Source organism: Pelophylax lessonae, assembly GCF_965119305.1.
Source record: "Pelophylax lessonae genome assembly, chromosome: 4".
NCBI lineage: Eukaryota > Metazoa > Chordata > Amphibia > Anura > Ranidae > Pelophylax > Pelophylax lessonae.
The window spans coordinates 64420092-64434584 of NC_138771.1; the positions used below are offsets into that span (position 1 = coordinate 64420092).

At 41.6% G+C, this 14493-nt stretch overlaps 1 protein-coding gene across 3 annotated transcripts in view; it reads left to right on the forward strand.

The window, feature by feature from the left end:
- The window catches only part of USP8 (ubiquitin specific peptidase 8), a 103112-nt gene extending 89055 nt beyond the window's left edge, over window positions 1-14057 (forward strand). For 2 of the 3 annotated variants that reach the window (XM_082255627.1, XM_082255628.1), the window contains exons 17-20: window positions 8192-8428; window positions 11771-11913; window positions 12020-12149; window positions 13502-14057. In XM_082255627.1, the coding sequence (XP_082111753.1) occupies window positions 8192-8428; window positions 11771-11913; window positions 12020-12149; window positions 13502-13687 (696 nt within the window). In that variant the 3' untranslated portion in view covers window positions 13688-14057. The remainder of the gene's footprint in view (window positions 1-8191; window positions 8429-11770; window positions 11914-12019; window positions 12150-13501) is intronic. The other variant, XM_082255629.1, reaches the window with a different exon arrangement.
- Window positions 14058-14493: the final 436 nt, after the last annotated feature.

Sequence of the window (14493 nt, forward strand, 5' to 3'; positions counted from 1 at the left end):
ATGTTTAACCCCGCTACACATAAAACATAGAAAAGAAAGGGAAGGGGAGGAAAGAGGGAACAAGAAACAAATATGAAAAAATACAATATAAAATCGATTGGGGCCTGAACGGCTGCACCAATCATCTGTATAACATACAGCAGTTCTAATAGGTGTAATTCTACACAACTACAATGCTGTTAGCCATAATAAAGACTGTAAATACATAACGGGGATGCTGTCAGAGGTCAGTCCAATGGCAGGCACCGTCCCACACGAGATCAGATAATGGTGACAAAGAGTAATGGTTTAATTGCTCAACATGTTCCCCATCCGGAGAGGACACCATGGACATATAGCACAGAGCTGGTTAAAGGCAATCCACACACCATTTTTTATATGGTATAACTTATGGGCTTCACCCATTTAGTTATAGGGAAATGCTCTCAGTATTTGAGTGCTTGGTGGCAGCCAGGTTTTTACCAATCCTGGGCCAGCTTTCTTTCATATGATACCGAGCTCTGACTAATCCATGAGTGTCCCTTCGTTACTAACTACCAATTATTCTGCGGTGACTTCTGTCCTGCATAACAAATATACAGAATCTTTCTACAATACTTACAATTAGGCTCCAGACGAAGCCTCTATATGAGGCGAAACATGTTGCGCAATTAAACCATTACTCTTTGTCACCATTATCTGATCTCGTCTGGGACGGTGCCTGCCATTGGACTGACCTCTGACAGCATCCCCGTTATGTATTTACAGTCTTTATTATGGCTAACAGCATTGTAGTTGTGTAGAATTACACCTATTAGAACTGCTGTATGTTATACAGATGATTGGTGCAGCCGTTCAGGCCCCAATCGATTTTATATTGTATTTTTTTCATATGTGTTTTTGTTCCCTCTTTCCTCCCCTTCCCCTTCCCTTTCTTTTCTATGTTTTATGGAATTTAAATAAAAATGTATTTTAATTACTTCATATGCCTGGAAAATCCTTCCTTCCCAATCTTCCATGTTCTCCCATAGTATTTTTGATCACTTCCTACTCTGGTAACAAGATTTTCACCCATACAAGAAGTGTGCAGAAAATCTTCCCAATGGGACCACTGACACAAAAAAGTTTCTATCCCATACCTAACGAGGAAGAGATTTAGCATCCAAATAAGGAGGCTTTACAGTTATTCACAGTATGAGCTACAAAAATGTGGAATAGACTCCTTTTTTAAGAGCTGGTTTTGGCCTGCTCAGTAGATTGTTTTAAGAAAGGCCTAGATACGGTACTTTCCAAAATGTACATAATATAACTGGATACTAAGATTTATAGGTAAAGTTGATCCAGGGAAAATCTGATTGCCTCTCGGGGGATCAGGAAGGATTTTATCCCCTGCTGGAGCAAATTGGATCATGCTTTTGTTTTTTTCCTTCCTCTGGATCAACTGTGGGTATAGGGGGGTGTGTGTGTGTGTGTGTGTGTGTGTGTGTGTGTGTGTGTGTGTGTGTGTGTTTTCTGTTGGTTGAACTGGATGGACTTTTTCAACCAGATTAAGTTTGGCCATGCATTATGTACAATTTTCTTGTAGATTTACCAAAACCATATAAGAGGTCAGACCGAAACACTTTCAATTTGTATGCAATCAGGTAGACCCTTGCACTAAAGAGTTGAAGGTAAATCTAAATGAATAAGAAAATTGTATACTGTATGGTCAGCTTAAATGTATGGCCAGCTTAACTATGTAATAACATGGCCTAAAGTACCACCCTCTCTATGCTCCCTAAAATATGCAATTTCTCACTGACCTTACAGGCATTATGACTAGATGATAGCTGTAGCCGAAGAAAAGGAGGGGTGGTGATATAGGCCACTGTGTAAAAGTACAGTGCCTTGAAAAAGTATTCATATCCCTTTGAAATTTTCCACATTTTGTCTTATTACAACCATAAACGTAAATGTATTTTATTTGGATTTTATGTGATAGACCAACACAAATTGGCAAAATTGTTTCCAATTCACTGCAATTACAGCTGCAAGTCTTTTTGGGAATGTCTCTACCAGTTTTGTACATTTAGAGAGTGACATTTTTGCCCATTCTTCTTTGCCAAATTGCTCAAGCTCTGTCAGATTGGATGGAGAGCATCTGTGAGTAGTAATTTTCAAATCTTGCCACAGAATCTCAATTGGATTTCGATCTGGACTTTGACTGGGCCATTCTAACACATAAATATGCTTTATTCTAAAAAATTCCATTGCAGCTCTGCCTGGTATGTTTGGGGTCGTTTTCCTGCTGGAAGGTGAACCTTCACCTCAGTCTCAAGTCTTTAGCAGACTCTAACAGGTTTTCTTTTAAGATTTTCCTGTATTTGGCTCCATCCATCTTCTCATCACCTCTAACTAGCTTCCCTGTCCAGCTTCTTCTCAGCTTCCTTGTCCCTGCTGAAGGGAAGCAATTCCCACAACATGATGCTGCCACAACCATGTTTCATGGTAGGGTTGGGATGTTCAGGGTGATGTGCAGTGTTAGTTTTCCGCCACACATTGCATTTTGCGTTAAGGCCAAAAAGTTAAATTTTGGTCTCATCTGACCAGAGCACCTTCTTCCACATGTTTGCTTTGTCCCCCACATGGCTTCTTGCAAACTGCTAATGGGACTTCTTATGGCTTTCTTGTTGCCACTCTTCCATAAAGGCCAGATTTGTGGAGTGCACGACTAATAGTTGTCCTGTTGACAGATTCTCCCACCTGAGCTGTGGATTTCTGCAGCTCCTCCAGAGTTACCATGGGCCTCTTGGCTGCTTCTCTGAATAATGCTCTCTTTGCCCGGCCTGTCAGTTTAGGTGGACGGCCATGTCTTGGTAGGTTTGCAGTTGTGCCATACTCTTTCCATTTTCAGATGATGGATTAAACAATGCTCTCTGAGATGTTCAAAGCTTGGGATACTGTTTATAATCTAACTGTACTTTAAACTTCTCCACAACTTTATCCCTGACCTGTCTGGTGTGTCCTTGGCCTTTGATTCTCTAACAAACTTCTGAGGGCTTCACAGAACAGCTGTATTTTTTACTGAGATTAAATTACATACAGGTGGGTCCTATTTACTAATTACAGTTGTATTCAAAATTATTCAACCCCCACTGAAATTGATTGTTTTGGCCAGTTTGACATTGATTTTGATCATTCAGTCATCCTGCTTACAATTAAATCAAAGAGGCACGTGTAGGTCAGACAAATATAACATAACATTTATAATGAAATAACCACAAATGTCTTTTCTGTGCTCGCATCATTATCAGTTTTATTCAACCCCCAAGTGACATTCAATCTTAGTACTTAGTACAACATCCTTTTACAATTATAACCGCTTTTAAACGTGAAGTAAAGCTTGACACAAGTGTCTTGCAGCGATCTACGGGTATCTTCGCCCATTCGTCATGGGCAAAAGCCTCCAGTTCAGTCACATTCTTAGGCTTGTGCACTGCAACTGCTTTCTTTAAGTCCCACCAGAGGTTCTCAATCGGATTTAAGTCTGGTGACTGTGATGGCCACTCCAAAATGTTCCAGCCTTTAATCTGCAACCATGCTCTAGTGGACTTGGAGGTATGCTTGGGATCATTTTCCTGTTAAAAGGTCCAATGTCTCCCAAGCCTCAGGTTTGTGATGGACTGCATCACATTGTCATCCAATATCTCCTGGTACTGAAGAGAATTCATGGTACCTTGCACACGCTGAAGCTTCCCTGTACCTGCAGAAGCAAAGCAGCCCCAAAGCATGATTGAACCCCCGCCATGCTTCACAGTAGGCAAGGTGTTCTTTTCTTCATAGGCCTTGTTCTTCCTCCTCCAAACATAGCGTTGATCCATGGGCCCAAACAGTTCTAATTTTGTTTCATCAGTCCACAGAACACTATCCCAAAACTTCTGTGGTTTGTCCACATGACTTTTGGCATACTGCAGTCGACTCTTCTTATTCTTTGGAGACAGCAAAGGGGTGCGCCTGGGAGTTCTGGCATGGAGGCCTTCATTACGCAGTGTGCGCCGTATTGTCTGAGCAGAAACTCCAGTACCCACATCTGACAAATCTTTTCTCAGTTCCTCAGCAGTCACACGGGGACTTTTCTCCACTCTACGCTTCAGGTAGCGCACAGCAGTTGAAGTCAGCATCTTCTTTCTGCCACGACCAGGTAGCGTTTCAACCGTGCCCTTTGCCTTGAATTTGCGAATGATGCTTCCTATGGTGTCTCTTGGTATGTTTAACATCTTTGCAATCTTCTTATAGCCATTGCCCTTCCTGTGAAGAGTAACCACCTCTTCTCTTGTCTTCCTGGACCATTCTCTTGACTTCACCATGTTTGTAACCACACCTGTAAATGTCTAGAAGGAGCTGAGTATCACAGCCATTTTAAAGCTGCCTAATTGGTGCTTATTAGGCTTTATTGCTGCTCCCTGACATCCACAGGTGTTTTCAATACCTGATTGAAAACACTTCAATGAACCTCTGTTCTTCAGAGTGGTAGTCTTTGAGGGGTTGAATAATTGTGTCAATGAAGAATTCACAAAAGAAACATTTACTACTGTATTACAAAACCAATTGATGTCATTTTAGTTGCATATGGTTCTTTAAGAAGTCCTTGTAGGATTTCATTCTGAATACAATTACAAATGTACACTAAATTCCCTAAAACCCTTTACAGCATTGGGGGGTTGGATAATTTTGAACACAACTGTAGGTGACTTCTGAAGGCAATGGGTTCCACTAGATTTTAGTTAGGGGTATCAGAGTAAAGGGGGCTGAATACGCCACACTTTTTACATATTTATTTGTAAACAATTTTAAAAACTATTTATCATTTTACTTCCACTTCACAATTATGTGCCACTTTGTGTTGGTCTATCCCAATTAAATTCATTTTACGTTTTTTGTAACATGACAAAATGTGGAAAATTTCAAGGGTTACGAATACTTTTTCAAGGCACTGTATTTCTAGGGAACCTTTTTAAAGTGGTGATATAGCCTTAATACGGCCCTACTGCTGCTTTAAAGATATACTCTGGCACATTTATAAAGCACAACGGTATGATTTACATATGTGCCCTCTTCGTCAGGGACTCAAAGCCCAATTAATTTTAATGTGTCAGGTGAAGGGTAACTCGCATATGACCTGTCAGTCATGTGACCAAGCTCTCCTATCACAAAAAAGTTCACTGCAGCATTCTGCACACAGCTCTTTGATAGATGCTGCAGCCTCCATTGCAGAGAGTGGATAGCAGTATCTGCGCTCTTAGAATTGGGCCCTCATTTTCCTAATCCCTCCTATGAGATGACTGCTCTCTGGCTCACACCTTGCTGTAATAATGCATATTGCACTTGGTTAGAGTTGAAAATCATGAGTTATTTCTTCCATCAGCTAGAGTAAACTGTTTTCCCTGTGCTGATTTACCTTTTGAGTTGGGAAACTGAACTAAATAACATTCAGAACCCTTTACACAGCTCCAGCATTTCTCTCCCATCCATCTCTATAGAACTTGTTACCATGCCCGGGCGCTGCAGCACAAGTGCTCACTGAATGACTGATATACTGTACACATTTCCTAGGTCTAATCCATGGGAAGCGGATCTGTGCTGCTTCTGAGGTTTGTGTGTGGGGATAGTACAGAATAATCGGGTAGAGGAACCCAAACAGGGTTCTTGTACTTTGATCACACTCAGAACTCACACAAGCTTTGCTCTCTGAAGAGCGATCTGTGTTCAGATCATTTTACAGGCGGTGAGGAGGCGTTATATTGCTGTAACCTGTTTTAACCTCTTGAAGCCAGCACTAGTGCATCACAATTGTGAGAATTGCACATGGTTGTGGGGCAGTTGCAGAGTGGTCCATACTGACCTCCCCCCGCCTCACATGTGGATGAGCCCTTAATGCGCACTGAAGAATTTTTTCATACCATGGCACTACTACACATAATTCAGGATCATTGTGTGAACATGTCAGTAGATCTTGATGGTGGTTGCAAGCTGTAGTTTTGCTTTTCTTTTGGCTACATACAGTCAGTGACTCGAATCTCAGAGGGATTCATGATGAATTGGCCGAAAATCAAGCTGTAAGCTTCTCTATAAATCTATAAGTGTATGGGCAGCTTCAGGCTGTAGTAATAAATTAAGACATTTTAATTTTATTTATTTTTTTGACACCATAAAAAAGGGCTCTAGTTTTTATTTGAAATTTTGGTTTGTCGCTTCTGGTAAGAAGAGTGCGCATCTCTGGTAGTGGCAGATTGCACGTCTGCACTCGTTTTTTTAGGGGCAGAAATGTTAAGATGGGTTCTCCATTAAAGTAGAACTAAAGGCAAACACTTTTTTTGTTTTTTTTTTAGTTGTGGAGAAAGATTAGAACCTCTGTCAGGTTTGTATTGCTGTCTGTGCCCCTATTGGGGGGATTCACCCTCTCTCTTTGTCCACTGAGAGTGAAAGAAAATATTACCAGAACAGAAACAAAGGGGAGATCTTTCAATAGGGGCACTAGTTCTGGTGACAACCAAGGAATTTCATTTCACTTCTTTTGTGGCTATTGAAGGATAACTCCACCTTAACACTAAAATCCCTGCATCTATAGACCTCCACGATCTAACACTAACCTATCTAGCCCTGTAAAGAAGAAATCCTTTATGCAGTAAAACCTTGGATTGTGAGTAATTTGGTTTGAGAGCGCTTTGCAAGACAAGCAAAACCTTTTTATAATTTTTGACTTGATATACAAGTAGCGTCACGTCACCACAGAGTATAAAAGAGAGGGCCCTTTCACACGGGCGTTCCGTATGTCCACAAATCATCCTATTTTTTTGCGGACGATTTACGGACATAATGAATGTCTATTGGATTGCGGATGTCAGCAGATGACCATCCGCTGACATCCGATTTTCTTCCTTTCAGTTCTGTTCCGCTTTTTGGAACGGAACAGAACCCTATTTTTGTTCCGTTTAAAAAACGGAAAGGAAGCAAAATCGGATGTCAGCGGTGTCATCCGCTGACGTCCGCAATGCCCGTAGACATACATTATGTCCGTATATCATTCGCAAACGGATGGGATGATATGCGGACATACGGAGCGGATGACACAAATGTAATTCGCTCTGTGTAAAAAAAAAAAAAAGCACCGGAGCGGAGCCAAAAAACTGATTGCCCGTGTGAAAGAGCCCAGAAGAGAGGTGCCTCTAAGTGTAGCAATATGGTTACATTTATTGAAGGTAGAACATTTAGCAACTCACATGGTTGATGATTATAACAGGCACATCTAAGTATGCAGGTATCCTGGGTATAACTGTGCACATAGACCATCCTCTGTACCTCCTGATGGATTTTGCTTCTAATCCCCTTGTGGAAGCTGCCATTTGTGAATGGATATTTTATGGTTACACAACCTATCACATTGCTATAATCTTCTTATATGAACTATAAACTGAAAGACTTATGAATAAATGGTTGTAGAACGAATCATCTGAGTTTCCATGATTTCTGGGGAAATTCGCTTTGATATCAGTGCTTTGAATTACAAGCATGTTTCCAGAACAAATTATGCTCGCAATCCAAGGTTTTATTGTACTTGCCTTTTTTGAAGCCGATCAGACCCGATCCCAGCTGAGCTTTCAGCCACAGCTTTGCTGTGTAGGGGGGGGGGGGGGGGGGGGTGCAGAGGACACAGCCGACAACAGAAGCCCCATATTAAGCCTATGGGTGACATCACTTCCCATTCATTTCACAGCCATCGTCGGCCATCTCCTCTGTAGAGCTTCCACCGCTGGAAAACGGATCGTATCGGCTTCAAAAAAGGTAAGTATACTGATTTATTTTTTACAGGGCTAGATAGGTTAGAGTCCGATTGTGGAGGTCTATAGATGTAGGGATGGTTTTAGGGTGGACTTATCCTTTAAACTGGAAACTGAGGGGAAATCTGTCCAACGGGGCACCAATGGTGGAAAAATAGACAGGGGTTATAGCTATTGAAAAATGAAAATGTTTTGCCTTTTTAGTTTTAGTCTGTCTGTCTGGAGTGTTGGCGCTGCCTGTAGTAACAGAACATGCGCAGTGATGGTAAACTGTAGATGTTCTTGTTGTGCTGTCAATGGGTAATCATAGATGATATTTACTTGCCAAGCAAGATACAGTTTGTAGAATAACATACAGCGTTTTTTTGTGAAATGACACAATGTCTTAATTGCAGGCAGATAACCGGAAGAGACACAAAGAAGAAGATAACGACCATTTAAATGATTGTCAGGCTGCAGATTCAGCTTGGATCAAACACAAACAACTTAACGAATCCATCATTGTGGCGCTTTTCCAGGGTCAGTTCAAATCAACTGTCCAATGTCTAACATGCCACAAAAGATCCAGAACCTTTGAAGCTTTCATGTACCTGTCATTGCCACTTCCATCCTCCAGCAAATGTTCCCTTCAGGTATTTATCTAATGCAAATGATTCTTTATTTCTTTGTGTTTAGTGTCATGTTGTACTGTCAGCTGTATCTAGATCACCTCTATTTTTTATATATTTAAAATCTTTCCTTTTAGTTTGTAACCTATGGTTTATCCGTGTTTATTTTGAACTTTTGCCTAAACTGAAGACCAAATTCTTTCTGCATTCCAAAGTTAGTATGGTAAGGTAGGTGAGGTTATGGCTGTCAAGGTTCTAAACATCGTGTGCCAGTTTGGTTCTCTAAAGGGCTTTTTTCATGTGTGCCTGTTTTAGGCCTCATTAACACACGAACGTGGGGTGGTAAAGACAAGTGGTTAAGTCATGCTTTTACAAACCTCCAAGGGTGTGCACACTTATGCAACCATATTATTTTAGTTTCTCTATTTTTACTTCCCATCCCCCCAACTAAAAGATTTCAGTTTGTTGTTCAACTGAGTTGTACAGTTTATAGGTCACATTAAAGGTGGAAAAAGTTCTGAAATTATTCATCTTTGTCTCATCTTTTTTTTACATCACAGAAACCTGACATTTTAACAGGGCTGTGTAAACTTTTTATATTCACTGTATTCTCTTCATCCGGAGGTGTTTCATCAATTGTGTCTCCGCTGGGGCATCCCTGAGGTGGATATGTTGGTGTCTTGGCTCAACAGAAAGGTGCAGAGGTTTGTGGTTCGGTCACGGGATCCTCTGGCGGACGCCACAGACATGTTAGTGGCCCCGTGGGGTCAGTATTGTCTGATTTAGGCCTTCCCTCCTCTCCAGCTTCTGTCAAGACTTCTATGCAGGATGGAGGCAGAAGGGATTCCGGTCATCTTGGTGGCTCCGGACTGGCTTCGCCAGTCTTGGTATGCCGATCTAGTGTCGCTGGTCGCCAACATTCCTTGGAAGCTTCCTCCCAGGGAGGATCTGCTGTTCCAAGGCCCAATCTTCCATCCTGCTTTAGTCGCTGGCTTTGACAGCTTGGCTGTTGAATGCCAGGTGCTGATGGATGGCGGTTTGTCTGAGTCAGTGATTCCAATGCTGTTAAAAGCTTGGAAATCTACTTCTAGGAAGATCTACCATTGTGCGTGGAAGTCTTGCATTGCGTGCAGTGAGTCTCTTGGGGTTCATCCTCGCTTTTTCTTGGTGGCTCAGATCTTGACCTTCCTTCAATGGGGGGTTGAGCAGAAACTGGCTTTTAGTACTATCAAGGGTAATGTGTCGGCCTTAGCGGTCTTCTTTCAATGGGCTTTGGCCACATACTCTCTGGTGCATACCTATCTTCAGGGAGTTAGGCACTTGGTACCGCCTTGGGACCTCAATTTAGTGCTCTCAGTCCTCCAGAAGCCTCCTTTTGAGAGAGATTCCCCTGCTTACGCTGTCCCAGAAGGTGGCCTTCTTGGTGGCTATCACCTTTGTGCGCAGGGTGTCAGAATTGGTGGCATTATCCTGTCATTCATCTTACTTGGTGGTTCACAGAGATAAGGTGGTTCTTCGTCCCTGTCCATCGTACCTTCTAAAAGTTGTCTCTGATTTTCATTTGAATGAAGACATTGTGTTGCCTTTCCTGTGTCCCAGGCCAAAACCTCCAAAGGAAATTGCTTTGCATGCCTTGGATGTGGTCCAGGCGATTAGGGTGTACCTGGCAGCTACGGAGTCTTTTATGAAATCAGACTCGCTGTTTGTGCTTACAGATGGGCCTCGGAAAGGGTTGTCTGCTTCCCTTGCGACCATTTCCAGTTGGGTCAGACAGACAGTGATTCAGACCTATTCCATCCAGGGTCAGGTTCCTCCTTTCCCTGTCAAGGCGCACTCTACTCAAGCACTCAGTGCCTCCTGAGCCTTCCGTCATCAGGTGTCAGTGACGCAGGTTTTCAAGGCTGCTACCTGGTCGTCTGTGCACACTTTCACAAAGTTCTATAAAGTGGATGTGTTTGCATCTGCGGATGCTTCCTTTGGCGCAAGGTTTTGCAGGCTGCTGTTTAGAGGACCTTGTCCTGTTTGAGGGTGTATTGTTTTTTTCAGTTGAGCTCCAGTTTTGGTTGAGCTCCAGTTTACCTGGTTGGCTATAGTTAGCCTTGGGAATTTATTTTTCACTGTTCCTACCCCTCATGTCTAACGCTGCTTTGGGATGTCCCAGTGTTTAGGAAGATCAGGAGCAGTGTCTGTCAATGAAGGAAAGAGAAAATGGGGATTTTATACTTACTGTAAAATCCATTTCTCTGATCATTGATGGACACAGCACCCACTCCTCTTTGGAGTTGTAATTTTTCTGATACTGTTTGTAATAAAACTGAGTACCAATAGCAGAGAAAGGGAGTATACCCCTTGGGACTGCCCATAGGCGTAGTCAGACTTTTTTTTTTTCTTGCTAGTGTCCTACTCCTGTAGGAGGCAGTATAACCCAAAGGTTAACCTCCCTGGCGGCATGATTCTTTCGGATTTTAGGTGCTGAAAGCGGTACCATTATTTTGCATGTAATTCTTAAGAATGAGCAACCCAAACCAACTATTTACATATGATTTTTTTTTTTTCTGTGCGTTCTTCTTTATAACATCTCGGGTATGATAAAGTTTGAAACAAAAAATCATAAATTATAATATTATAAAAAAATATAAGTTAAAGTGTGTGTGTGTGTGTGTATATGTATGTATATATATATATATATATATATATATATATATATATATATATATATATATATATATATTAATGTGTATGTATGTATGTATGTATGTGTACAGTAAAACTGCAGGAAAGGGCACTGGGGGGCAAACTAATGTGACTATATTTTATTTTGCAATGTATCTTTGGTGTGTTTTACATTTGAATTTGCCACCGGTTCCACCCCCTGCGAACGTCACGTCGCAGGAGACGGAAGCCGGGGCTCACAGAGGATCGGGAGGAAGCTCCGCCGCCGCACACCGCCGGGATACATCGCTGGATCCCGGTGACAAGGTAAGTAACCCCTCTACCAGGATCCAGCGATCTTTCTAGCGGTATCCCGAGTGTGGCTCGAGGTTACTGCTTTTGGCACTGAAATTTAACCCCGAGCCACGCTCGGGAATACCGCTAGGAAGGTTAAAAAGATCAGGAGCTGTGTCTGTCAATGAACTTTAGAGAAATAGATTTTACGGTAAGTCAAAAATCCCATTTTTATTGTTGCATGTTACACCCTGAATACGGGTGTAATATGTTACAAAAGGCGAACTTACACACACCAACCACAACCACCACACATGTAGCACTCTTTCTTCATGATCCATACTGCGTGTATATTCTTTCATTTCTCTGGCCTTGTGGTCACCACTAAGAAGCAGCCTGTAATTCAGGTTTGTTTTTCAGGATTGCCTTAAGTCATTTTCCAAGGAAGAGAAGCTCACAGATAATAATAGAGTCTACTGTAGCAATTGCAAAACTCAAAGAGATTCCACAAAGAAAATTGAAATATGGAAAATCCCTCCTGTTCTCCTAGTGCACTTAAAGAGGTAATTGTCTTGTCTTCACCTTCATTTTTTATTTTTTTTTGGGGGGGGGGGGGGGGAATAAAACTGTTTTAGACGCGTTCATTTATACTTCTGTGTGTGGTTCTAGATTTTCTTATGAGGGCAGATGGAAGCAAAAACTTCAGACATGTGTGGATTTTCCCTTGGATCACCTTGATCTGTCACAGTATGTCATAGGACCCAGGACATTTAAGAAGTACAGTTTATTTGGAGTTTCTGTAAGTATTTTTGCTTAGAACTAGAGCTACACTGCTTTATTTTCTTATCAAACAATTTTCTATGACCTGAAAAATGAATATCGATGCAGGTGATTTAAAAATGATCTGTCCTTTTCCTACAATATGTACAGAGTGTATAGTGTCTACCGTGACAATACTGCAGTGCAAGCATTGTAACCACTTGCCCGACCACCTAGCTGGGAAAATACGTCATTGTGACCTTAAATACCGGGGTAATGGCTGCATCTAGATGCCATAACCCCGTTATCATTACTTTCCCTTGGGCGCTGGTCTTTCTAATTAAATTGCCCGAGCGGCGGATACGCCACTGGGTCACTTTTAGAAGCAGTGGGAGGGGTAAGGGGAGGGATGAATATTAATATTAAGTAATGATTTAAACTTGTAAACCAGTGTCAGAAAAAGGCCTGGTCAGCAATAAATTGGTAGAAATTGCCAGTAGTTTGCTCAGTTTGGAGTTGGACCACCTTTTTGAGTTGGTGGTGACAGTACACACAACTAGTACTTCCAGTCTTACTGTCCCAGCAACTGCAAGTAACTGATTCTTACTGATGATGGTCTCATTTAGTTATGGTCCAGTTGTCTCCAAATCCAGCTGCATGGAAAATGTTACAGCTTTGACACAATGCAGAACACTCTAGGCATTGCGTAATATGATTGTACAAGTAAAAGGAGAGCTTCTGCTTAAAACTAAAATCTAGAAAATAAGTTTTTAAAAAAAACCAGAGCAAGGGAAAGTTTGTTTTACCCCAAAGTGTCAATTGTGCTGGTGCCAGCTCTTATTGTGGAAATCCAAAGTCCTTTTTGTCCCCTCCCATACCCCACAGCTGTAATTTTCTGGTGCTAGTGCTGACCTGCGACAGGTGCCCATTGCGTGTGCCAGCTTAGTTCCCTCCTCCTTTATTCAGAGAAACTGTACTAGAACTTCCACGAATAAAAAGTGCTGTATGGACGAAAGGCAGATGAATGAAAGGTGCACGTCTTCTATTTATGATCACTTTTTATTCATAGAAGCTATAGTACCGCTTCAATGCATCAATTCAATGAATGGAAGGGGGAGGAGGGTCACAGCACAATATTTTGCAGCCCAGCACCTCAGTAAACCTGGCATATAGTCCCTGACTTAAGAAATCATAATTGCAGTGTCAGAGGAGCCCCTTACCCAAGGCACTATTATTTGCATTTTAGCATGGCATACCTTTTTTGTATGAATAGTTTGCTAGGCAGTATGTACAGACCGAGGGAGTGTTCTGTGATTAATTAATTGTACTAAATTTTGATTGCATAGCTGTAAAACAGACTTGTTTTGATGGCATATAATTGTATTTCACCAGAATCACTATGGAGGGTTGGATGGAGGACACTACACAGCGTACTGTAAAAACGCATTGAAACACAAGTGGTATAAATTCGATGACCACGAAGTATCGGACATCTCAGTGTCATCTGTAAAGACATCTGCTGCATATATCTTATTCTACACGTCACTGGATCTTCGAGTCTCAGAGCTGACTTCTTAGAGTACAGTCTGCAGATATATTCCTTGATTGGATGGCCATTCATTGCTAATGGCCACTGAGAGTAAAGAAGACTTTTTATTCCTTTTTCCTGGTCCAAAAGTGGGAATTCCAATTCAGAAATAGTAATTATAAGAGGGAATCCGCATTGTAAATGATCCTATAGCCTCATCGGTTTAAGAAATAGATTTGCCTTGAAAATGTCCTTATTTAACCCATTTCTATTTGTAGTGGCCTTCTCTTCCCTGTTGCGTATGCTTCTCTACTATGACATAGAAATGGTCCAAGCTTGTTTGGAATGTAATTGAATCAAAGACTGCATACTTGCACATCATTGCTGTGTATATAACTATTAAAATTTCCTTTTGTCAAATATTCTATTTATATAAAAGGCGTTACTCTTCAGTTCTGACATGTTGTCTATTATCCCAGGATGCCTGGTCTTATAAAGATGTTTAGAAATATAGAAGCTAGAGTGTACTAAATCAGACTTTTATAGAAAGCTCCCCTGATGTGGCTGTTTTGGGGGGTGGTTGTATGCATGCCTGTAGGCCCCACTCAACCATGCAAAAAACTCCCTGCTCTAACCTTGGGGCAAGAGCCAGCTGGCAAGGCGGAATCTTTTTGGGTTATGGGTTCAGCAACTATTTGTGACATAACAATAGCACTGGGATCCAAATAATTAAAAAAAAAACACCCTCGTCTGCACCTGTAGAAAGGACTGCTGCACCTTTTGAAAAGTGTTTTGTGGTTGAATTGACGTCTGACAGGTGCTGAAAAGGCGATAAGTCCCATCCTCCTCACCGGTT